This window comes from Talpa europaea (genome assembly GCF_964194135.1).
Source record: "Talpa europaea genome assembly, chromosome: 8".
Lineage (NCBI taxonomy): Eukaryota > Metazoa > Chordata > Mammalia > Eulipotyphla > Talpidae > Talpa > Talpa europaea.
This window is the reverse complement of record NC_140075.1, coordinates 32,536,054-32,558,728: the sequence shown is the minus strand read 5'-3', so window position 1 is coordinate 32,558,728 and position 22,675 is coordinate 32,536,054. Positions and strand designations below refer to the sequence as shown.

Genomic DNA, 22,675 nt, shown 5'->3' with positions numbered 1-22,675 from the left:
CTGTGCTTAACCCCCTGCGCCACCAGGGAGGCCCCTTCCACTCCTTTTTAATTAGTTGGCTTTCCCTTTTCAAATGACCTTCTCCTATGTCTTGTTATTTTTTCCCTGTAAGCTAAGTCAAGCCCTTTTCGAAAGTAAACAGGAACTGGAAATCTAGAGTGTCCTTCCTCTATTACAGCATAAGCTCCCTGAGGGCAGTGACTGTGCTTTTTGTATTTATACCCCCAGGCCTCATGACAAGGTCTGGCCAATGAATGTTGGATGGACGGATGCAGGAAGGAGGGAGACAGGGAAAAGGATAAGTGGATAAAGGGAGGGCAGCTGGGCGGACAGAGGGATGGAGATGGAGATGGTTGATGGCTGGTTGCATGGAAGGGTGATGAGTAACCAAGGAGACCAAGGTAAGATGCACTGTGTCCACAGAGCGCTCCAAAGAGCCTCCGTAACCTCCACAGTCGCCTCCCACTGTGGCCAGGCAGCTCTGTCTCCAGGGACCGCTCCCAGCCTGTGCTCCTGCTGCTGATCCTGCTGAGGGGCCCGTTGTCCTGGGAGGTGGAGCCCAGATGCGCTGCCCGACCAAGGACGCTCAGCTCTCCGTCTGGACTTACGCGGGCCTGCACCGTCGCTACACGCCCTTCCCAGTTTTAACTTGAACTTTTTGTGCCCTGACTACATTTTTTTTAACCGATTGAAAAGCATCCTTAAATAATTGATTCCCAAATGCCTCTGTCACGGCTTCGTGCTACAGCATGATGAGCGCTAGTCAAGAGGCGGGAGACGTGGGCTTTAGCACGCGCACTGGCTGTGAAATGGGGTTATTTATATATCCCTGCCCTTCTTACTTCCAGGGTTGTTGTGAAGCATGACATAAAATCACCTAAAGATCAATTTCTAAGCACTGAAAAAAAATTTATTTTAAAGGCAGGTGAAGGAAATCCTCCAAGTCCCAGCCGCTGTCCCTCACACAGCCGCCAGCAGGGATTAGCTGCTGTGGGGCACTGTTGCATGCCAGGCATCTTGTTTCTTATTCTAAAAACCTCTCCTGTTTCTGGCAAGTGGAGGTTGGGGCCCCACCAAAGAGAGCTCTGGAACAGCCAAGGGATGGGGTATCTGCCTTCAGGAGACTTCACTTCCCTCCGGCCACCCCTCTCCAGTTTGCTTCCTGACGAGAGGGCAGTAACCACGCCTGTGTCCCTCCTTTTGCAGGAACAGCTTGAGAACTACGACTTCACCAAATTCCACTCGCTGAAGCCCAAGCTGATCGAGGCTGTGGACAACATGCTGAGCAACAAGATCTCGTCCCTGATGAACCTCATCAGCCAGGAGGAGATCAGCACTCCCACGCAGCTCGTGCAGGGCGGCGCCTTCGACGGCACCACCGAGGGCCCCTTCAACCAGGGCTACGGGGAGGGCGCCAAGGAGGGCGCCGACGAGGAGGAGTGGGTGGTGGCCAAAGACAAGCCCGTCTACGACGAGCTCTTCTACACCCTCTCTCCCATCAATGGCAAGATCTCGGGCGTCAACGCCAAGAAGGAGATGGTGACCTCCAAGCTGCCCAACAGCGTCCTGGGCAAGATCTGGAAGCTGGCCGACTGCGACTGCGACGGCATGCTGGACGAGGAGGAGTTCGCGCTGGCCAAGCACCTCATCAAGATCAAGCTGGACGGCTACGAGCTGCCCAGCAGCCTGCCCCCCCACCTCGTGCCCCCGTCTCACAGGAAGTCCCTGCCCAAGGCCGACTGAGGGGCAGGCCACCGCAGGGCAGGCAGGGCGGGGCGGGGCGGGGGTTGGGGACCCGGGCCTGAGGCCACTCTGCCACAGACTCCTGAGCGGCCTTGGGCGAGGCGCTGCCGCTCCGCCTTCGCTCCCATCTGTAGGCTGGCGGGAGGGCAGGCACTGTAACCTAGATCAGGTCCTTTCATGCCTACCATTCCCTGGGTTTCTGTTAAAATCTTGGCGGGAGGGGACGATAAGGAGAGTGGTATTGAGAAGGGAAGATGCCCAGCGTGCACTGAGAGACCTGGTGAGACCGAGACGGGGAGCCCCGGGGACCGAGCAGGACTCCTGGAGCAGTTGAGTCGGCTCGGCATCGTGGACCAGCCCGTAGCCCCTGCCCATCCTCAGAGGGCACCGGCGGTGGGCCAAGGTTATCTTACGTGTCTCCTGCTCTATGTGGAGTGCGGCCAAAGCAGAGCAGAGCGACTTCCTAGTCTCTCCCAACTGCCAAAGAGAAGACAGCTGCCCAGGCTCGAGGGGACGCGCCAGGCCTGTGTCCCGCCCGCCTGGAGGCCCCAGCAGGTCAGGTGCCAGGCCAGCAGGGCACCTGCCCCAGCTCCCACTGACCAGCCCTCCCAGGGCACCCCCCTCCCCGGGGGCCTTCCCAGCAACGTTGTATTTGGTTCGGGGCTTGGAATTCACGGCCTTTATTAACCCCAGGCAAGGTTTCTAGTCTTCATTTCACGTCATGTTAAAATCTGAAGATTCATTTTTCTTACTGGTCTGTGTGATAATTTGTAGCGAAGTCTATTTATCATGCCTAAACTAGAGTCAGGGAAAGACGGGTTCTTCGTCCTCATCCCTCTGGTCTTCCACATGCTCCCCAGGCCGCTCGGTCGGCTACAGGATTTGAATTCGGCGAAAATATGTCTTGGTGCATGTGGCGTCCCAGGCCCTGGGGAGATGGGAAGGAGAGGCCAGCTCTTCTGACTGTCGGCTGGAAGGGATCAGTCTACTAGCATAAGAGTCTATTTTTGTACAAACAGGCATTTTCGTTATGTCTAGTTTTTTTTTTTCTTATAGGATAAAAGCCTTTGTGCAGAAACAGGATGCACTCTGTCATCAAAAGGCTTTCTTCAAAAGGGAGCTCGGTTTGTGCAGTGAAGGCCCATCACGAGGCGGGATCGGGTACCTTCCGTACATTGGCTCCTGACTGGTCTCTCCCACGTCCCGTGCAACCCTCTCTGGGGACACCCAGGTGCCTGTGCCCGGGAGGGGGCCAGTGCTCACCGCCACCCTCCCAAGCAGGTTTCAGCTCCGGGACGCAGGTGCCTTCACCCTATTAACGCAATACGGGCCACCCGGACTGATGAAGCCTGCATTGCATGGGGCCCTGCCAGCGCCAGAAGTAAATAAAATTCATATAGTCCCACCTGAGCCTTATAAAGTCCACGTTTTTCCCTGATATCACCTATGACATCAGGGTCAGAACTGCAGACTTAAGAGAAACTCTTACTTTAGAGAAGTATTTATCCAAATGCCGGCCCTCACACTTCCTAGCTTACTCTAAATATTAATTTAGTTTTCAGAGAACTAGATGCCTAATATGGATTTTAATCTTAATGAGCACTTTTAAATGAATTAGACACACAGAAGAGGAGTATTTATTCCAGGACTGCGACATGAGCAGGTGGTTCTGTGAACGTGAATGCCCCAGTGTCTTAGCACAGTGGAGTCCACCAAAGGGCAAGACTGAGAGAGGAGCTTATCTGTCCAAAGCTTTAGAGATGCCAAGGCTTGCTGCTTTTCCTTTCAGACTTTTTAACTCCTGCTTGTTAACTCTGCTCAATTGTCATATATAACGATAAATTTATGCAAATATAAGTGCTACCCAAGTATGTTATTTTTTGACCCTTGTCGGTGTGAATGTGTGTAGATACAGCCTGGTTTGTCTACACGGGAACAGAGGACTCCTGTCTCGGCGGGGCGGCTCACTGGGGCTTCTGCCTTCTCCATGGAAGCTTCTCGGCACTGTGATCTCTGCTGCGGTGCCCTCAGGTGGGGGGCCATCTAGCAGCTGGATCCTTTCCCTGCTGAGACCTGGTGGCATTGTTTAAAAAAATATATCAGGTCTACTTTTCTTGATATCTTAACTCATCAAGTCATTCATGAAAAGCTGGTTGAAAGAAAAACACTGAAAACTACTTGGTTGGGGGGTGGGGGGTGGCCAAGCGGGAATCTGCACAAAGTTACTTGAGTTTGCGTCCTAAACACCCCTTATCTCCCCGCACCGACACAGGCAGTAGCGACTTCAAACAGCGGAACCTGCGGGGTCTGTTCCGCTTGACCATCCTGCCTTGACACCACCCCTGCTTACCCCCTTCCAGGGTGTTCCCAGATGCCAGGTGGTGGAAGTAGGTAAACTAGAAATACGAAACTATGTCAGCGCCCTCCATGATGCCACAGAAGAAAATCTAAGAATTGGGAATCTATTTTCCACACAGCACATAGTATCTCATGACACAAACTTCTGCCATTGAGTTTAGAGGGATAATGGAAACCAGCCTACCCCTCCCAAGGTCAGCTTCCAAGAGTTAGCCTGCTCAGGAGCCCCCCTGAACGCTCTGTAAGAAGCGGCACTAAGTCGCCGGCTCCCTGGCAGTGGGGGTGTCTAACCTACTTCAGCCCCTGCGCCAGCCCAGAGTCTACTTGATTCTTGGCTCGCCCACACACTCAGGTGGCCCCGGGGTCACGGCCACTTCTGGCTTTGGCTTCACCATGTTCTCTGGAACTCTTGTCATTATTCAGCAACGGCCCTTGGGCCTGGGGCTGTGGGTCCTCTCTCAGAATGGGGGGCCTTGAGGAGCTGAACCCTTACTCTGTCTGGGGACCAAGTGTCAGGTGGGTCACAGCATGTGGGGCCAAGCGCGGGGTGGGGTTGAACCTCTACCTGGGCCTTCCCACTGCCCCTTTACCCCCCTGCCTTATACTCCAAGTGTCTCTACAGGAGGCGTTTAAGAGAGGCTGTTTCTTCCATGGAAGCTGTGGCCCAAAAATACTGTGGAAGATTAAGGTTCTTAGGATAGACAGATAACCACTAAGTTTCATTTGGGTAAACATGGGCCTAATGTAAGAGAGTGTCGTGGTTACATGTCAATTAACCAATGCGGTTAATACACAATGCTAGGGGTTTTTTGTCATCTTTAGAGATGTCAAAAAAGACACCATCTACTGACCAATAAACTGGGAAAAAATCGCTCTCCCATTGCCTCCGGTTTTCCAGTCACTGAGTGCCCACTGTCTCTGAGTGAAGCGGGGGTCCCCTGGATCCATTCTGAAACGAGGCACAAGAGCTGGGGAGAGGGTGTGCCTCTTCTGCATGCTACCCCTCTCACCCCTCACTCTTCTTCCTCTCTAGGTGAAAGGCTCCCAAAATGGGGCTTCTTCAAAAGGAAATAGGCTGCATCTACTTGGAACAGAGGCCGGGTTTGGGAACAGGCCCCAAGGAGAAGCTCAAACCCCAACTGAGAGAGTAACTGGGGGCCACGGGGGTGGGGCCTTTCTGGGAATGGCGACAGGGCATCACTGAGCATGCTCAAAGGAGTGGGTCTCTGTCCAGAACCAAAGCAGGCCTTGCACCTGCAGGTACAGCAGTGCTAGGTGGGGCCGCACCTCAAGGTGTGCTCGGCCCAAAGTAGACAACGGGGTTCCCACTGCCACCCACCTGCCTTTGGATGGTCCAGACCTGGAATTTCCTTTGCAGACCACTTCCCCACCCTCAGTCTGAGCCATGAGCTTTGGGTGAAAGAGATGCCACCCCCTTTTTTCCGGGTAGGTCCTGATTGACTTGAAATCAGAGGATTTAGTCTCCCTTGTCACAGAAATTGTTCAGGACACATGGCCCAGTGCAAACCTGTGTGAGCCAGGCCTGACTGGACTTCAGCTCTTAAGAGAGAGGCTGTCTCTTCTCTGAACCATGCAGCATAAAGCTGTGCGCTTTTTGGTGCAACAACATGAGCGGCACTGAGAGGAATGCCCAGAGTTGCTGGGGGCAGGGCGTCAAGATTAGGCTGGCAGCTGCCACCCCAAGGAGCATGACGATGAAGAGACATCAAGAAAGGGAACCCAGTCCTGTGGGGGCATCATTTGAGCTGCTAGATCAAGACACACCTAGTTCCCTCCTGCCAGACTTTCCAGTCTGCGAGCCAATACCTCGTATTGCTTTAACCCATTGGACTTGAGATTTCAGTTACTGGCAATGGAAATAATCCAAAACTATATACTAGCCAATGGGGACTGTGAATCGGGAGCTACAGTCACAGCCAAAGAGGAGGCAGGTGTGTGCAGTGACTGGCGGCAGTTGAGCTATGAAGAAACAGGCCCCAGCCTCACTCAGTCGCTTCAAATACCACACCCTCTGCTGAGACCTGTGTGCGAAGCTCCACGCAGCTCCACGCACCCCTGTCCTCTGCTGGTCCCATCACACAAGCCGCCCTGGGCCTAGGGTCTTAATAGGAGGAGGGCCCAGCTTATGGGGTGGAAAGGTTGGAGGAAATTGAGTGACAGAGAGGTAGGGAGAACAAACTTCCTAAAAGAAGCAGGATTTTCACTGGGACTGATAGGATGGGTGAGTGTGGGCAGCAGGGGATAGAGGGACATTTTCAGCTGAGAGAACCGGTGAAGCCCAGATGCAGACGGGAAAGCTCTGGTCCTGTCCAAGCAGTGGGGCATCTTCACAGGCCTGAGCAGAGCTGTGCTCTGGGAATATAAATGAAGAGGAGGGGGACTTGTGCAGGTTCGGTGCCCAGCTCTGGAGGGCAGGCTGTAGCGCCGCTCTATTCGGGGGGGCTGGGAGGACTGTCAGGGATGCCTCCCTGAGGGGTGTTGCATCTCCTCTAGGAATTTCCAGGGCTGCTGAGTGGATGAACCTGCAGGTATACAGCTCAGGCTAGCGACCTACCCAAGTTTACTCAGACCACCTGTGAAACCACCTGAATTAGAACTCGCTCTGCCTCTGGTGTGCAGTTCAAGGTTGCTCCGGGAAGGGAAGAGAGACTTCGGGTCCCTCTGCCGCCCTTGCCTCCCTCCAAGGCCGCTCTGTGGGGGGGCTGGTGCTGGGCGTCTCACCATGGAGCTCCAAAGAGTTAGCCCCGCATCTTTGTCTTCAGGGGAGATTGTATTCCACAGTCTTTGCAGCTCCAGGTTACAAGCCCTTGCCGCCCACTTCAAAAAGTAGCTGCTCCCACTGCTAGCGTGAGGGAGCCCCTGCCCTGGAGTCCTGGACCAGACTGCGTTTCTGTCAGAGTCTGGAAAACCAAGCCTGGGGTCTGCTATTCCCCTCCATCATTGGGGTGTTCCCCAGGAGAGCGTGAGTGGGCCACAACCCAGGGTGCTCCCTACACTCCTTGCTCTTGGGGGGCTCACAAAAAGCCCTGGAGAGGTGAAAAAGGGCTGTCCCAGACTACGAAGTTGATCCAGAAGCTTCTGACCATTCTGTGTCTTTTACCCAGATGAGAGCATCCCATGGCACCCCCACTCAGAGCCAACATGACACCATCTCATGGCCTCTGTCTTGGGTGCCTGCAGGGAGGGTTTGCTCAGAATGGGGATGAGGAAGGAGCAGATCCTGGAGCAATGCTCTGGAGCATTCTTGAGTCGCCCCCTCCCAGTCTGGGCCACGCCCTGAGACAGGTGGGAGGACAATGCAGGCTGTGTGCAGACACCCCTGCCTGAGAGGAGGGCCTTGGCCTAGTCCCAGCTCCAGTCTCAGCCTCTCCTGCTAGCTCGGTCTCTCCATACAGCCCCTGCAGTCTGCCATCTCCATCCCTCTAGCCCGTCTCCTCAGCCGGACATTGCCAAGGTGAGCAGTTTCCTGTTTACTTCCCACCTGCCCTATTAAGGGAGAGAAGCCAATCCCCATGGCCCAGAACATCTAGCGGCAGATGCTCTGAAAAGAATCTGGGAAGTGGGGTGGCGCAAGAGGGATCCTGAGCCATCCAAGTGCAGGGCAGGAGCCAGGAGCACCAAGACCTTACCTGGCTAGGCCCAAGCCACACAGTGCAGGGTGGGGGGGACATCTGGCTGAAGGGCCCCCTAGCCATCCCCAGGGAGTCAGCCATAGCCATACTCCTCCCCCACCGCTTGCCCCTAACATCTCCAGCTTAGGACAAGGTTCAGTGGCCCTTCATCCCCAAAAGGCTGCGGGCCTGAGAGCTGGTCAGCCCTGAAACCCCCAGCAGCTTCTTGGGGCTACAGGGCACCTGAGGCAGGAAACCAGCCAGGGAGACCAAGGCAGCTCGCCCAGCCCACCACCGCCACCATGGACTCTGCCTACGAGATGGGCCACGTTCGCAAGCTGCAGGCGCAGCACACGCGGATGCAGGAAAAGACCTTCACCAACTGGATCAACAACATCTTCCAGCACAGCCGGGTGAGCGTAGTCGTCCCACAGGCCCCCTGCAGCCCCTTGCATGCCCTCCAGCTCCTCGGCCAGTGGACCCCAGCTCAGGCTTCACTGCCCCACCCCCAAGCCCAGCTGAGGCCGCGTCTCTAGACCTGGAAGCAGAGCTGAGACGCATGTTCCTCCCTCTCTGCAACTCCGGGGCTGCGCCTCCCAGGGTCAGGGCCCACAGGTGAAGCTGGCCCTGCAGGGCTGACCCCGCGCTCCCCGCCCCCGTGCCTCCCCCAGGTGGGCATCAAGATCCACAACTTGTACGCAGAGCTGGCAGATGGCATCCACCTGCTGCGGCTGCTGGAGCTCATCTCCGGAGAGCCCCTGCTACCCCCCAGCCGGGGCCGCATGCGCGTGCACTTTCTGGAAAACAACAGCCGGGCCCTGGCCTTCCTCCGGACCAAGGTGGGCACTGGGGAGCAGGGTTCTGGGCGTGGTGCGGGGCTGGCAGCCTGGAACAAGCTGGAGGACCAGCTCATCCTTTCTGAGCAGGATTTGGGGCCCAGTTCCAGGGAAGCAGCTGGGACACCGAGGTCCAGGAAGCCACGCCTCTCTCTGCACAGAACCCCTGGCTGAGGGGGCACCGCCGGGGGGAGTGGGCACCGCCATCGTCCCTAGGGGGACCAAATTATGCCTTTGACTGTAGTGAAAGACTCACGGGGTTCTAAGGTGTAAGAATCTTAGTGTGCTCGTAACCTTTTCACTTCAAAAATAAGGAAAATATTGGCTGGGCAAGACCCGCAGTGAAGTGGCCAGGCTCGAGGAGTTGCAGGAGGCAGGCTGGGGCTGCAACAGGAGGGGAAGGGGTGCAGAGTCTAGCCTCAGAGAAGCTGAACCCCCAGCAGGAAGGAGCCCTTAAAGGGCCAGGCCAAAGAAACAGGCACTGAAAGGAGCACCAGGAATAAGGAGGGACCCTTGTGGCCATTGTCAGGAGGCTGTGCAGGGGCCGTTTATACCGAGAACCAGGAATTCTGTCCTGGAATGGAGGAAACAGTCAGCCCCTGGGAGCCTGGCATCCTAGAGGGAAACCAAGGAGGTAAGAAATCGACGCCAGCAATCAGGAACCCGCAGTCCCCAAGGACACAGCAGCACAGAAAGCTGCCAGCCGCCGGAATGCCAGGTCTGACTTGGTCCCAGGGACAGTGGCCCTGTGAACCAGACACGCCCCTCTGGGAATTTGGGAAGGGTTTGAGCCCCAGGGCCTTCTGGGTATAATGGAGACAAGGATCGCGCCTTCCCGAGCTACATGTCATGACCCGCTATGCATCCAGGGGAACTGAGCGCCTCTGGCAAGGCAAATATTCATTCTATGCATATATCCCATTGCTCACTGTAGGCCACCTTGGAGCTTGGGAGACATCAGGAGCAAAAGCAAAAGCAAAATCCCCACCAGAGCAGGCAAGGGATGAAGCGTGCACGATTGGGAAAGGAATAACCCTCAGGGTTTCAATGTTTAAAGTCAGCCAGGGTAGGTTGCAAAGTGGCACCTGAATCGACTTGAGAAGAAAACAGCCATGTGGATGGCTAGGGGGGTACTAGCTCCAGACAGCAGGCACCGTTAGAACAGAGCTCCAGGCCTGTGCTCTGACTCCCAACTACAAGAGTCCCTGGGCCCTGGAGCCCTGTGATCCAGAAGAGGAAGGCGGAGCCAGAGGGTGAGAGTCGTGGACAGCTTTGACATTTCTTCTATTCCTTTCTCCCCTCGATTCACGCTCCTTTCCGTTCTAGTGGCAAGATCCAGGGCAGCGGGTTCTCAACCGCAGCACCCAGAGAGACCCAGCCCCCAAGTTTTCTCTCATGCATAGCCCTGGGCCCCGGCCTGAGAGAGTCCAATTGAGGATCTGATTGTTTTCATTTACGTATCATCAGCATACGACATCATTTTAGTGTCAGGCACACAACATAATGACTTGACATTGGTATACATGATGAGGGGAGCTTTATAATAGATGATGTACAGTCTTCCTTAAGCAACTTTGCAACTTGCCATAATTTAGTCCTGATTGTAGTCCCCATGCTGTGTGTCACAGCCCTGCAGCTTATTTGTTTTGCAACTGGAAGTTTGCATCTCTCCATCCCCTTCACCCGTTTTGCCTACCCCTCAAACTTCCACTTATTGCCTGTTTCCGGTCTCTATGATTTTAGTTCTGTGTTGTTTCTAGATTCCATATATAGGTGAAATCATGTATTTGCCTCTGTGTGACTTATTCAGCTTAGTCTAATGCCTTCAGGGTCCATGCATGTGGTTAAAAATAAAAGATTCCGTTCTCTTTCATGGCTGAGGAGTAGTCCAGGGTTGGGGGGGGCAGTGGGGGTATGTATACAGACTATAGTCATGTACTGCTTTTTTTTTTAATATTTATTTATGCATACAAGAGCTGGGGCACAGACCAGAGGTGCAGAGGATGAGCGGATTCACCAGAGACAGAGTGGGGAGCAGAACAGGCAGATCTACTGAAATACACTGCTGAGGGGTGCAGCGGGTGAGTCAGGAGAGGTCTGCTGTACCATGTGGGTTGCTCCCTGGTTGCCCGGGAATTGAACTCGTGATGCAGTGGCTGTGGACAGCTTCATAGGTTGTGTCTTAACCCCTGCGCCACCAGGGAGGCCCCTGCCATGCACTGCTTTAAAAAACATTTCCATCATTGTTCATTTTTAAACAATATTTGCTTCCCCCCCACCCTTCAGGTGTGAGTCCCCAGAGAGTTTCCTTCCCCAATGCACCTGTGCACCATCACCTCAGTCCCCTGTGCTCCTCCCTCCCTCCCGCTGACCCCTCTCCTCCTCCTCCCCGCAGCATGTCTCTGATTTATAATTGTCTGTTTTTGCTTTGTTGTGTTTTGTACTGTTATTATTTTTTTACACGGATGTCTTATTGGGTTCCCCTATATTCCTGCTATAAGTGAAACCATCTGATATATTTTTACCCTCTGGCTTATTTCACTGAGCATAATTACTTCTAGTTCCATCCACATTGCTGCAAATGGCATGAGTTTATCTTTTTTGATTGCTGAATAATATTCCATGGTGTATATGTACCACATCTTCTTGATCCAGTCATCTGTTTTTGGGCATTTGGGTTGTAATGTAAAATATTTAAAAAAAATTTTTAAAGATGAAAAAAATAAAGTCAAGCCAGAAGGGAAAAAAAAAAGAAAAAGAAAAAAAAAAGGTTGTTTTGATTGTGAAAAAAAATTTTTTTAGGGCCTCCCTGGTGGCGCAGCGGTTGAGCGCTGGGTTGCAAAGCTGCCCGCAGCCTCTGCAGCACCGGTTCGATCCCCGGCTGCTCCCCGGCCACCGGAGGAGGGTCCCACATGGCGTGCAGACCCCTCCTGCCGCCCGCTGCTCCCCTCAGCAGTGTACTTCGGTCCTTCTGCCTGCTCTGCTCCCCACTCTAGCTCTGGTGAATTCTCTCACCCTCCCGTGCTTCTGACTGTACCCAGTGCTGGTATAAATAAATAAATAAACATAAATAAATAAATCTTTAAAATATATATATAAAAAAAATTTTTTTAAATAAAAAATGTTTCCATCAATGACAACTATATATACAACAGTGGTCCCAGTAGCTACACTATATAGCCTATGTGTATATTCTGCTGTATCAGTTTGTGAAATTACACCTTATGGCACTAGCACAACAATGAAAACACCTAATAAAACATTTCTCAGTGTATGCCCCTGCCATTAAGCACCCTGTGACTTTACACATCATCCATCAGGGGACACTCGGGTGGCTTCCATAACTTGGCTATTGTAAATAATGCTGCAGTGGACATAAAGGCACATATACTTTTTGAATTAGAGTCCTCATTTTATTTGAGCAAATACCCATAAATGAAATGGCTGAATCATCCGATAATTCTATTTTTAATTTTTGAGGAAACGTCACGCTGCGTGGTATAGCAGCTGCACCAACTTACATCCCCGCCAGCAATGTGCAGTGTTCCCTTTTCTCCACATCTGTGTCTGCACTTCTTTTTTTTTTAATATTTTATTTTGTATAATTCTTACATCATTTTTCATTTTTGCACAATGTATGCATTTTCATTTTGGTTATATTCCCCATACAATTGCAGCCCCCCTAATTTTGACCCTAATCTTTCCTCTCCCTGCCTGCACCCCACCCCATAGTGAGTCTCTGGTTTATAGTTGCTTGTTGATTTTTTTACTTTGTATTAATTAGTCTTTTTCCTGGTTCCTTGTTTAGGTTTTCTAAATTCTGCTCTGAGTGAGACCATCCGGTATTTTTCTTTTTCTTTCTGGCTTATTTCGCTGAGCATGATCCCTTCCAGCGCCATCCATGTTGCTGCAAACTACATGTGTTTATCTTTTTTGATTGCTGAGTAATATTCCATGGTGTATATGGACCACATCTTCTTGATCCAGTCATCTATTTTTGGGTATTTGGGTTGTTTCCATAGCTTAGCTATTGTAAATAGTGCTGCTATAAACATAGGGGTGCAGGTGCTCTTTGGAATTAATGTGCTTCTTATTTCTTGTCTTTTGAGGATATTGATTCCAACAGGTGAGATGATAACTCACAGTGGTTTCAATTTGCATCTCCCTGATGATACATTGAGTATCTTTCCCTGTGCCTGTTTGCCATCTGTAAGTCTTCTTTAGAAAAATGTCTATTAACTTCTTCAGCCTATTTTTAAATCTGATTTTTAAAAATTGAATTGTGTGACTTCTTAGTATATTTTAGATATTAACCATTATGGATACAGGATTTGTGAATATCTTCTCCCATTCAGTAGATTGTGCTTTCCTTTTTTGTTGCTGGTTTGCTTCTTGGTGTAAAACTTTTTAATTTCATATAGTCCCTTTTGTTGCCCTTGTCTTTGGAGTCAGAAAAATATTGCTAACACCAATGCCAAGGAGCATATGTTTTTTCCCTCTAGGAATTTTATGGCTTCAGCTGTACAGTCTTGTCTTTAATCATTGCATCTTTTTTTTTTTTTTGTAGGAGGTAAGATACTGGTCCAGTTTCATTCTTTTGCATGTGACTGTCCTGTTTTCTCAATATCATTGATTGAAGAGATTCTTTTCCCCATTGTATTTTTTTGCCTCTTTTGTTCTAAATTAGTTGCTGTATATGCATAGATTCCTTTCTATGCTTGCTTCTGTTTTATTGATCTATGTTTCTTTGTTTAAATGCTAATACCAAAATTTTTCAATTAGTATAACTTTGTAATCTAATTTGAAATCAGGGAACATGATGCCGGGGATCGAACCTATGCTGCAATGGCTGCGGACAGATTCATAGGTTGCATCTTAACCCCTTGCGCCACCAGGGAGGCTCTAGCTTTATTCTTCTTTCTCAAAATTACTTTGGCTGTTTGGGATCTTTTGTGGGTCCATACAATTTTTTTTTTATGTTTTATTTTTTTAAATAATAAATTTTATTTTTATATTCAATTTTTTTTTAAGATTTATTTGTGTATACAAGACCTGGGGTACAGGCCAGAGATGTAGGGGGGTGAGAGGATTCACCAGAGACAGAGTGGGGAGCAGAACAGGTGGATTGACTAAAACACACTGCTGAGGGGAGCAGCGGGTGAGTCAGGAGAGGTCTGCTGAGCCATGTGGGCCACCTCCCTGGCCAGGGATCAAACTTGTGCTGCAGTGGCTGTGGATAGCTTCATAATGCTGCATCTTAACCCCTTGCACCACCAGGGAGGCTCTGGTTCCATGCAACTTTTGGGGTTGTTTATTTCTGTGGAAAATGCCATTGGAATTTTGGTGCAGATTGCACTGAACCTGTAGATTGCTGTGGGTAATGTCAGTGTTTTAACAATATTAACTCCTGCAGTGTATGAGCATGGAATTCCTTCTATTTTTTTGTCTTCAATTTGTTAATATTCTCATTATACAGGTCTTTCACTTACTTGATTACACATCCCTAGATATTTTATTCTTTTTGATGCATCATAAATTGGGTTGTTTTCTTAATTTTTCTTTCTGATACTTCATTCCTGGTTATAGACACAGAGCCAATTTTTGTATATTGATTTTGTATCCTACAACTGTACTGAATTCACTTATTAGATCTCACAGTTTTTTAGGTGGGCTCTTCAGGATTTTCTCTATATGAAATCAGGTCATATGCAAATAGTAACAGTTTCACGTCTTCCTTTCCAATTTGAATACTTTTTATTTATTACTTAATTTGTTTTGCCTTTTTTTTTTCTTGCCCAATTGCTCTGGGCAGGACTATGTTGAATAAAAGCTGTGAGAGTAAGAATCATTGTATTATTCTCAATCTTAGAGGAAAGGCATTCAGCTTTTCATAATTGAATGTAATGTTAGCTGTGGGCTTGTCACATATGACTTTTGTTATATTGAGCTATGTAGTGCCTCTATGCCCATTTTGTAGAGATTTTTTATCACACCAATGCTGTCAAAGCTTTTTCTGCATTCATTGATAGGATTTTTTTCCTACATTTTGTTGCTGTGATATATCATGATTGTTTCGCAAATATTATATACCATCCTTCCATCATTGGAATGAATTGCTTTTGCTCATTTTATATGATCCTCTTCAATGTATTATTGAATTCAGTTTGCTAATATTTTGTTGAGATTTTTTGCTTCTGTCTTCATTGGGGATTTTGATCTGAGATTTTCTTTCTTTTCTAAGGTTCACATATAGCATCCTTTCTATATATCATTCTATTTCAAAGTAATAGCAACTTAATTTTGAACTCATTCTAAAATTCTACATTCCTCCCCTGGATCTTATGTTTTTTATTTCACATTTTACATCCTTTTGTGTCTCTTTTACTACTATAGTTTTAGTTATTATTGCCACTTTTGTTCTTGTATGCATAAACAAATAAATCTTTAAAAAAAAAAACAACACTCAGACTCCAGGGGTGGTTCAAGATGGTGATGCAGCAAGTTACTGGACTCATCAATAAATTTTTTTTAAATGTTTTAAAAGGTAGCATCCCTGGCCTACATTCCCTAAGAGAGCCTCAGGCTTCAGTGGTGCCAAGACAGCCAGCGCTGGGACTGTTGATAACCTGGCTGCACTCAGCAGCACAGCAGGCTGGTGTTGGGAGTAGGGGAGAGAGGATGGAGACTCCAGTGACTCTAGTAAGATAAGGAGAATGCTAACATGGCTCTCTCCAAAGCTGGTGCCAGTAAGGTGGCATGCAAGTACAAAAATAATGTGTGCCACTGGCTCCATCCTCAATAGTTCCAGCAAAACCTTGCCTCTGAGAGATACTTTGAATTAACTAATGAGTCTTTTTCATGACTTGGATGCTTTTCAAATGGCTACTTTTGCACTGGGTCCTGGTATGAGTGAGTCTGTGTGTTTGTCCTTTATGAGCAGACTCTCTGTTCCCCACTGCCTTTGGGGTCTCCTGGTCACAAGCCCCATTGGCTTTAAAAGCTAGGTGTTTGGGGGAACCTGTCTCTCCAGTGCAGATTGGAAGGAATGGATTACCTGATATGGGGCACATGACCCTCATTTCTCAGGATAGCTGCCTATTTGTCAGATGTTTCCTAACTTGGGCACACTGCATCTGGAGAGGGGCATTTCTCAGCAAGGCCACATCTCTATTGCACCAACCCATTTTGATATCATCCTCCTGTCTTTTTAAGATTACTTTTTTTATTTATGCATACAAGAACTGGGGTGTATTTAGGCCAGAGGTGCAGGGGTGAGAGGATTCACCAGAGACAGAGTGGGGAGCAGAACAGGCAGATGGACCAGAAGCACCCCTGAGGGGAGCAGCAGGCGAGTCGGGACAGGTCTGCTGCACCATGTGGGTGGGGATCAAACCCACACCTGGCCGGGGATCGAACTTGTGCTGCAGTGACTGCTGATAGCTTCATAGTGCTGAGACTTAACCCCTGCACCACCAGGGATGCCCATGTCCTTTTGTCCCTTAGGGTGGAGGAGCTGTTCAGCTCTTTCTCAGATATTTTTCCAGAAGAATTTGTCCATATATAGCTGTATATTTGGTGTGTCCATGGGAGTTGAATCCAGTAACTTGCTACATCACCATCTTGAACCACCGCTCGAGTCTAGGTTTTTAATAGGATATGGAACACTGATGAAGATAACTGAGATTCGAGTAAGAGTCAGAGACCCAGGGAGTCCCTGGAGACTGTGTGAGGTGGAGGTAAACAGTTGCTGTTGTCACTTGAGCACACATCTTGCTATCGAGTGTCCTTGTTTCCATGGCCCATAACTGAACCACTGACCTTGGTCTGGGTTCACCTGTCGCCTACATGGCGGAGTCTTGCCAGCCCAAGGGTTGACCCCATTTCACTAGATTGGAACTTGACCCAGGTGAGCTTGGGACCAAAGCCCCATCCACTTAGAAAGCCTTCACTTGACCAATCCTGTGCCCTGCCTGCCTCTGCCTTGGGGGTTTCCTGGCTAGAGGAGGGATCCCAGGACCCTCCCATCTAACCGTCAGCCCCCTGCAGGCCTCAGGGCTGAGCACAGCCAACTATTCCCACAGGTGCCAATACCCTTCATTGGGCCAGAGAACATCGTGGATGGAGACCAGACGCTCATCCTGGGACTGATCTGGGTCATCATTCTGCGTTTCCAGATCTCTCACATCTCCCTGGACAGGGTATGTCAGTGCCCAGGGCCCAGTTATCCAGCCCAGTTCGGCCCTGGCCTCACCTAGTTCCCTAGGGACAGGGCTGTTCCCCTTGCCTTCTCTGATCCCTGCAGTAGATCCTTGGCATCATGCGGGCAGTACCCACTGTTCAACCATAGCCAGGAAGCCAGACTGTCAGAGACTGTGATATGCTGAAGTGAGAAACAGACTCATGGGCTTTCTTTTTTTTTTTAAAGATTTATTTATTCATGCATATGAGAGCTGGGGTATAGGCCAGATGCGCGGGAGGGTGAGAGGATTCACCAGAGACAGTGCAGGGAATGGAACAGGCAGACTGACTGACATACATTGCTGAGGGGAGCAGAGGGCGAGACGGGAGAGGTCTGCTGTGCCGTGTGGGTAGCTCCCCGGCCGGCCAGGATCACACCTGTGCTGCAGAGGCTGCAAACAGCTTCATAGCACTGTGCTTATTCAACCGCCTGCACCGCCAAGGAGGCCCAGACTCATGGGCTTTCAACCTGCTCTGAGACAGTCATTTCCTGGTGAGGGGTCAGGGTGACTGCCCAGCGCCTGCCTGTCACATCCAATTTATTGTTCCCTCATGGGTACTGAAAACCTGTAAGTTTCATTGTACCTAATTGGGGGAAATTAAACATATGAGGGCATCCCACCCTGGAGGTTCCCTCATCCCCAGGATCCTGAAGACCAAAGAGATGCTCCCCCATATTCCTCCTTTCTACGTCTTATTTTCCTACAATTGGGTCAGAAAGAGCAAACACAGAGCCTCCCCGGTGGCGCAGCGGTTGAGCGCTGGGTTGTGAAGCTGCCCGCAGCCTCTGCAGCGCCTGTTCAATCCCCGGCTGCTCCCCGGCCACCGGAGGAGGGTCCCACATGGCGCGCAGACCTCTCCTGCCGCCCGCTGCTCCCCTCAGCAGTGTACTTCGGTCCTTCTGCCTGCTCTGCTCCCCGCTCTGGCTCTGGTGAATTCTCTCACCCTCCCGCGCTTCTGACTGTACCCAGTGCTTGTATAAATAAATAAATAAATCTTTAAAAAAAAGAAAGAGCAAAAACATACAGTCCTGACACTGATCAATTTTCATAGCTTAATGGTTTCCAAAACATCACCTAAGGCTGCATTCCAGTAGGCTAGGGAAGCCACCCTGGAGAAGGCCTAGCGAGAAGAAGTCACAGACACGGCTCCCGTCCAGAAGGGCCCTTGAGTTCCCCATGCGGCTGTGAGCCCCCGAGAGCGGGGCGCCTGCCCGCCTGTGTCCACAGCGCCTAAGGCCCCTGTGTGAGCAAAGGACGGGTGACTTTCTGACAGCGAGCCCGCCCAGCAAACGACACTACCCTCCTCCGCCCGCGGAGGGCCGGGCGTGCCTGCCTCTCTCTCCTGGAGGGCAGCAGGTCTCCCTCACTGGCTGGCCAGCCACCATCCTCCCTGTGGCGCTGCTTGTCTGCAGCCATCGCGGGTCCTGCTCCCTGCAAGCGCCTGCGGCCAGGCTGCCCCCACTCCCTGCCTTGCCCATCCACCAAATTTCTCCCGGTTAGCATCTGCCAGCCCAGCCCAGCTGCTCGGGGCATCCAGGTAGCCTCACTGTGCCAGAGGCTGGTCCCCAGGCCTTGGGGGCCCCCTCCCCTCCACCTTACCCCATCCCTCCCCGCTCTGCTGCCTCTAGGTCCTTCCTACCCAAGCTCTGGGGCCCAAAGGGCAGGGGAGGAAATGCAGGCTGCAGTGCTTGCACATTTTGAGTTTATAAACAGGAATTGGTGGGGAGGAGAACATAGAGAATAAAGAAGGGGGGAGCAGAAGGGAGCCTTTGGGGTGTGAGGGTAAGGGAGGGAGTGGATGGAAGGAGAGAGCACCGCCTTGAGAAGGACAGGGACTGGGGCTAGAAGGCAGTGGGAGGCCAGGGGTGGCAGAACAGATGCTATTAAAGGAACAAGCAGGGATGGGGATTGGACCCAGATAGAGTCATTCACCAGCCTGAAGAAACAGCACTTCTGCCCTCAGGCAGCCATGGAGGTGGTACAGATGGGCTCGGCACTCAGGTGGGGGCCCCTCCCCCTAGCAGTGGCGGGACCTGCACCTGGTCATGTCATCCCAGGATGTGAATGTAATAGTAGCCGCGTGGTAGGAGAGCCACGGTGCACAGGCCGGCGCCTGGGAGGCAGAAAGCCTGTACCGGGGGGATGGGGGGCAGGCCGTTGGCGACTGTGTGCACCCAGGGTGACTTAGCACAATGCCGCAGACAGAGAGACAGGAGCCACTGCTGCTGTTCTCACCAGGTGCAGCTCAAAGCCAGCTGCTTGGAGATGACCGCTTTTAAGCACCCGGTTTCCTTAGAAAGACAATTTCTCTCATCCCCAATCTCTACCCACCATAGATAAAATCCAAAACCAGGTTCTCTGAAAAGAGGGGAGTCAGCACCCACTTTTAGGTAGGGGAGCGAATCAAAATCATGCCGGGCCCTTGAGACCTGCAGGTTCTGTGTCCCCCCAACCCCTGGCCCTGCATGGTGACCCACAGCCTGTCCTGCCAGGAGGAGTTTGGGGCCAGTGCAGTCCTGCTGTCCGCCAAGGAAGCTCTGCTGGTCTGGTGCCAGCGGAAGACAGCCAGTTATGCCAACGTCAATATCACTGACTTCTCCCGCAGCTGGAGCGACGGGCTTGGCTTTGGGGCGCTCATCCACGCCCACAGGTATGTATGAGGGAACCATACCCAGCATCCCCTGCCCTGACCTGGCCTGAGGCAGGCCTCAGCCTTCTTCCTAGAGGCCTCCTCCCACTGAGTCTGGTGCTCCAGGGCTTGCTTCTTAACCTGCCCCTTCCCCCACACCCCTCTCGCCCCTGTACCCTAAGAACAGAAATGGGCACAGAAATACAGAGGGCTGCTACCTGAGGCCCTGCTCCATGACCGTCCTCTCCCTACCTGTCCTAGGAAATTGCATGGAGTTGGCCTGCTTTGCCTTTGACCTGCTTTGCCTTTGGCCGTTTTCTCTGTCCCTCTTGTCTCTTCGTAGTTTTCTCCCTGGCAAGTGCCTGCTCTTTGGGAGCTTTCCCCAACCCTGGGGCCCGGCCCCTGAGCCAATCAGCTTTACCTCCTATCAGAGCCCCATTCCTCCAACCAGGGTCTCAGAGGACTGGCAGGGGGCAGCTGGTTAACAGCAAGTATAACTGCCTTTTGGTGTAAATGACCAATTGGAGCTTGTCTGCATTTTTAACAAGTCTACCTAAACCAAAGTGTTACAGGGCAGGGAGAGGGACACCCCAGGACCCCCAAACCTGCCTGCTCTAAATAGGTTCTGCCATCTGCTGCATTAAGACAGAACATATAAGACCTTCAATGGAAAGGAACTTTAATACAGTTAGTGTGCGATACAGACAAGACAAAGAATAGAGTTTCTAAAGCTGGCACCCAGAGTTACCCATCCCCTCGTGTGTAAATGTCCAGCCAAAGAGGATTGGCCCACAGCAAGGCCCAAAAACCTGCCACGATTCTAAAGCACTTTTCGGCAGGGACCCACAGAAAAGGGTCAGAAACAACAAAACAAGCCTGAGGGAAAAGAGCAAAGCCGAAATCAAGATAAAAGCTGCCATTGTCACCTCCCCACGGGTCTCACCCACATCTGTGTCACCCAGTCCATGACCAAAAGGCAAGTGCAGTTTCTTCACATGTCTCTCTGCTCCACATGCCTCCTCCAGGTCTCCTCCTGGCTCCATCCTGCTTCCTCCCTTCTCAGTCTCCTCTGCAGCTTCTCCTCCCTGCTCAGCTCCACCCTCACCTTCTCCTGGGGACCACGCTCTTACAAAAGCAGTAGATTGTTCTGCTGAGGAGCCCTGCCTGCTCTCTGTCCAGGCCAGACCTGCTGGACTACCATTCTCTGCACCCTGACCAGCCTCTGCACAACCTCTGCCTTGCTTTCCGAGTGGCTGAGCAGGAACTGGGCATTGCTCAGCTGCTGGACCCCGAAGACATGGCGGCCCCACAGCCCGATGAGCGCTCCATCATGACCTACATCTCCTTCTACTACCACCACTTCTCCCGCCTGCACCAGGGGCAGACTCTCCAGAGGAGACTCGCTAAGGTTGGTGATAAAGGGAAAGCGGCGTCCAGGTGAGGGGGCGGTGAGCCTGGGCTCCAGAGTCAGGCATACCTGGGTTTGGTGCCTGCCTGTGCCGCTCCCTAGCTGTGTGGCCTTGGCCTTGTCACCCACCCTCGCTGTGCTCTGGCTGTGAAGTGGAGATGGCAGCACCAGGGCAGCAGCAGGCCGTGTGAGCACAGTGCCCGGCAGCAGGGAAAGTCAGGTGGGCTGCGTCCCCTACAGCCCCTGCCCGCCCTTCTTCTCGCAGGTGGTTAAACTCCTCATGGGGTTAAAAAGGCTTTGAGAACTGAGTGTCTGAAGCGGCTGGGCTGGGCCAAGCCCAGGTCTGGGGCTTCCCTTTACTGTGGGCATGCTGGTGCGGCTGAGACGAGGGGGAGCTGCTCTCAGGGTTGGTGTCTCAGCTGAGCCTGGGGCGCACTGAGTCAGACCAAGGGCTCTGAACTGCTTTAGGGGAGAGGGGACCTCAGGGGAGGAAGAGCAGGCTCAGAAAAAGAACAGCCTGAAGTGCCTCAACCCCCAGAGATGAGGCCAAATGGGGTGAAATAAGACCAAGGGAGCCCCCGACACCCTCAGTTCGAGTGGGCAATACAGGCAGACCTGCTCCTCTCGGGGCTGGGAGGGCCCCCACTTCAGAGCATCCTCAGCTACAGGAAGGAGTTACTGCCCAGCTGGGCAACCCTGGCTGGGAACTGGCAGTAACCCCTGCCCTGGCTCAGCGCCCAAAAGGAGAGTGTCCCCATTCCAGGCCTGAGCCCTTCCCATGTCCTCCACCAGACCCTGCGGCAGCTCCAGGAGACAGAGGAGCTGCAGGCCCAGTACGAGCAGCTGGCGACCGACCTGCTGTGCTGGGTTGCAAAGACGCAGGCCCAGCTGGAGGCGAGGGATTTCCCCAACGCCGTGCCAGCCATGCGCCACCTACTGGCAGCCTTTGCCTCCTTCCGCGCTCAGGAGAAGCCACCCCGGCTGCAACAGCGAGGGGCCGCGGAGGCCCTACTCTTCCGGCTGCAGACCGCACTCCGGGCCCAGAACCGCAGGCCCTTCCTGCCTCGGGAGGGCCTGGGCCCTGTGGTGCTGTCCCAGCACTGGGCAGACCTGGAGCGGGCAGAAGCCTTGCGGAGCCAGGCCCTGCAGCAGAGGCTATTGCAGCTAGAGCGGCTGGAAACTCTGGCCCGTCGCTTCCAGCGCAAGGCAGCCCTCAGGGAGAACTTTCTGGCAAACACAGAACAGGTGCTGGACCAGGCTGCAGCCCTGCCGGCCAGCCCAGTCACAGTGGAAGCAGCTGCCCAGAGGCTGGGCATGCTGGAGGCAGGTGTCCTGCCCCAGGACGGGCGCTTCCAGGCCCTGGCTGAGATAGCCGACATCCTCCGGCAGGAGCAGTACCATGACTGGGCCGGCGTGGCCCAGAGGTGAGACCCTGGCACTTGAACCGCCCCCAAAATAGGCTAAGGCCTTCCTTCTACACCTCTGTCTTTGTCTATGTCCATTCCTGTTCAGAGAAAAGGGGTATTTATGGGTTCAGGTATCCCTTTAAGAAGATCCAGCTCCCACGGATGCCTGAAATTCCACCACCCATACTTTACCCCTTTGGTAAAGTAGTTGCATCTTCATTCATTTACCAAACAAGCATTTGTTGAGTGACGACTGTGTCCCAAGCACTGTCCTGGCTGCCAGAGACTTAGCATGATGAGGACAAACAGAAACCCTCTCTTTATGGAACTTCACACTCCTGAGGAAAATGAATCCAAAAAACATCTAGCATGTGAGATCATGGTTTTTAAAAAGGAGAGTAAGGCAGGAGAGGTGACCGGACA

At 51.9% G+C, this 22,675-nt stretch overlaps 2 protein-coding genes across 2 annotated transcripts in view; both read left to right on the top strand.

The window, feature by feature from the left end:
- EHD4 (EH domain containing 4) overlaps positions 1-1,743 on the top strand; it is a gene marked incomplete at both ends in the record, with an annotated part of 71,026 nt that extends 69,283 nt beyond the window's left edge. Inside the window, one exon of the mRNA XM_084240527.1 lies at positions 1,207-1,743. Within this exon, the coding sequence (XP_084096653.1) occupies positions 1,207-1,743 (537 nt within the window). The remainder of the gene's footprint in view (positions 1-1,206) is intronic.
- Positions 1,744-8,035: 6,292 nt separating this feature from the next.
- SPTBN5 (spectrin beta, non-erythrocytic 5) overlaps positions 8,036-22,675 on the top strand; it is a gene marked incomplete at both ends in the record, with an annotated part of 49,781 nt that continues 35,141 nt past the window's right edge. Inside the window, 6 exon segments of the mRNA XM_084240135.1 lie at positions 8,036-8,146; positions 8,405-8,572; positions 16,651-16,767; positions 19,302-19,459; positions 20,618-20,846; positions 21,639-22,270. Coding sequence (XP_084096261.1) covers positions 8,036-8,146; positions 8,405-8,572; positions 16,651-16,767; positions 19,302-19,459; positions 20,618-20,846; positions 21,639-22,270 — 1,415 coding nt within the window.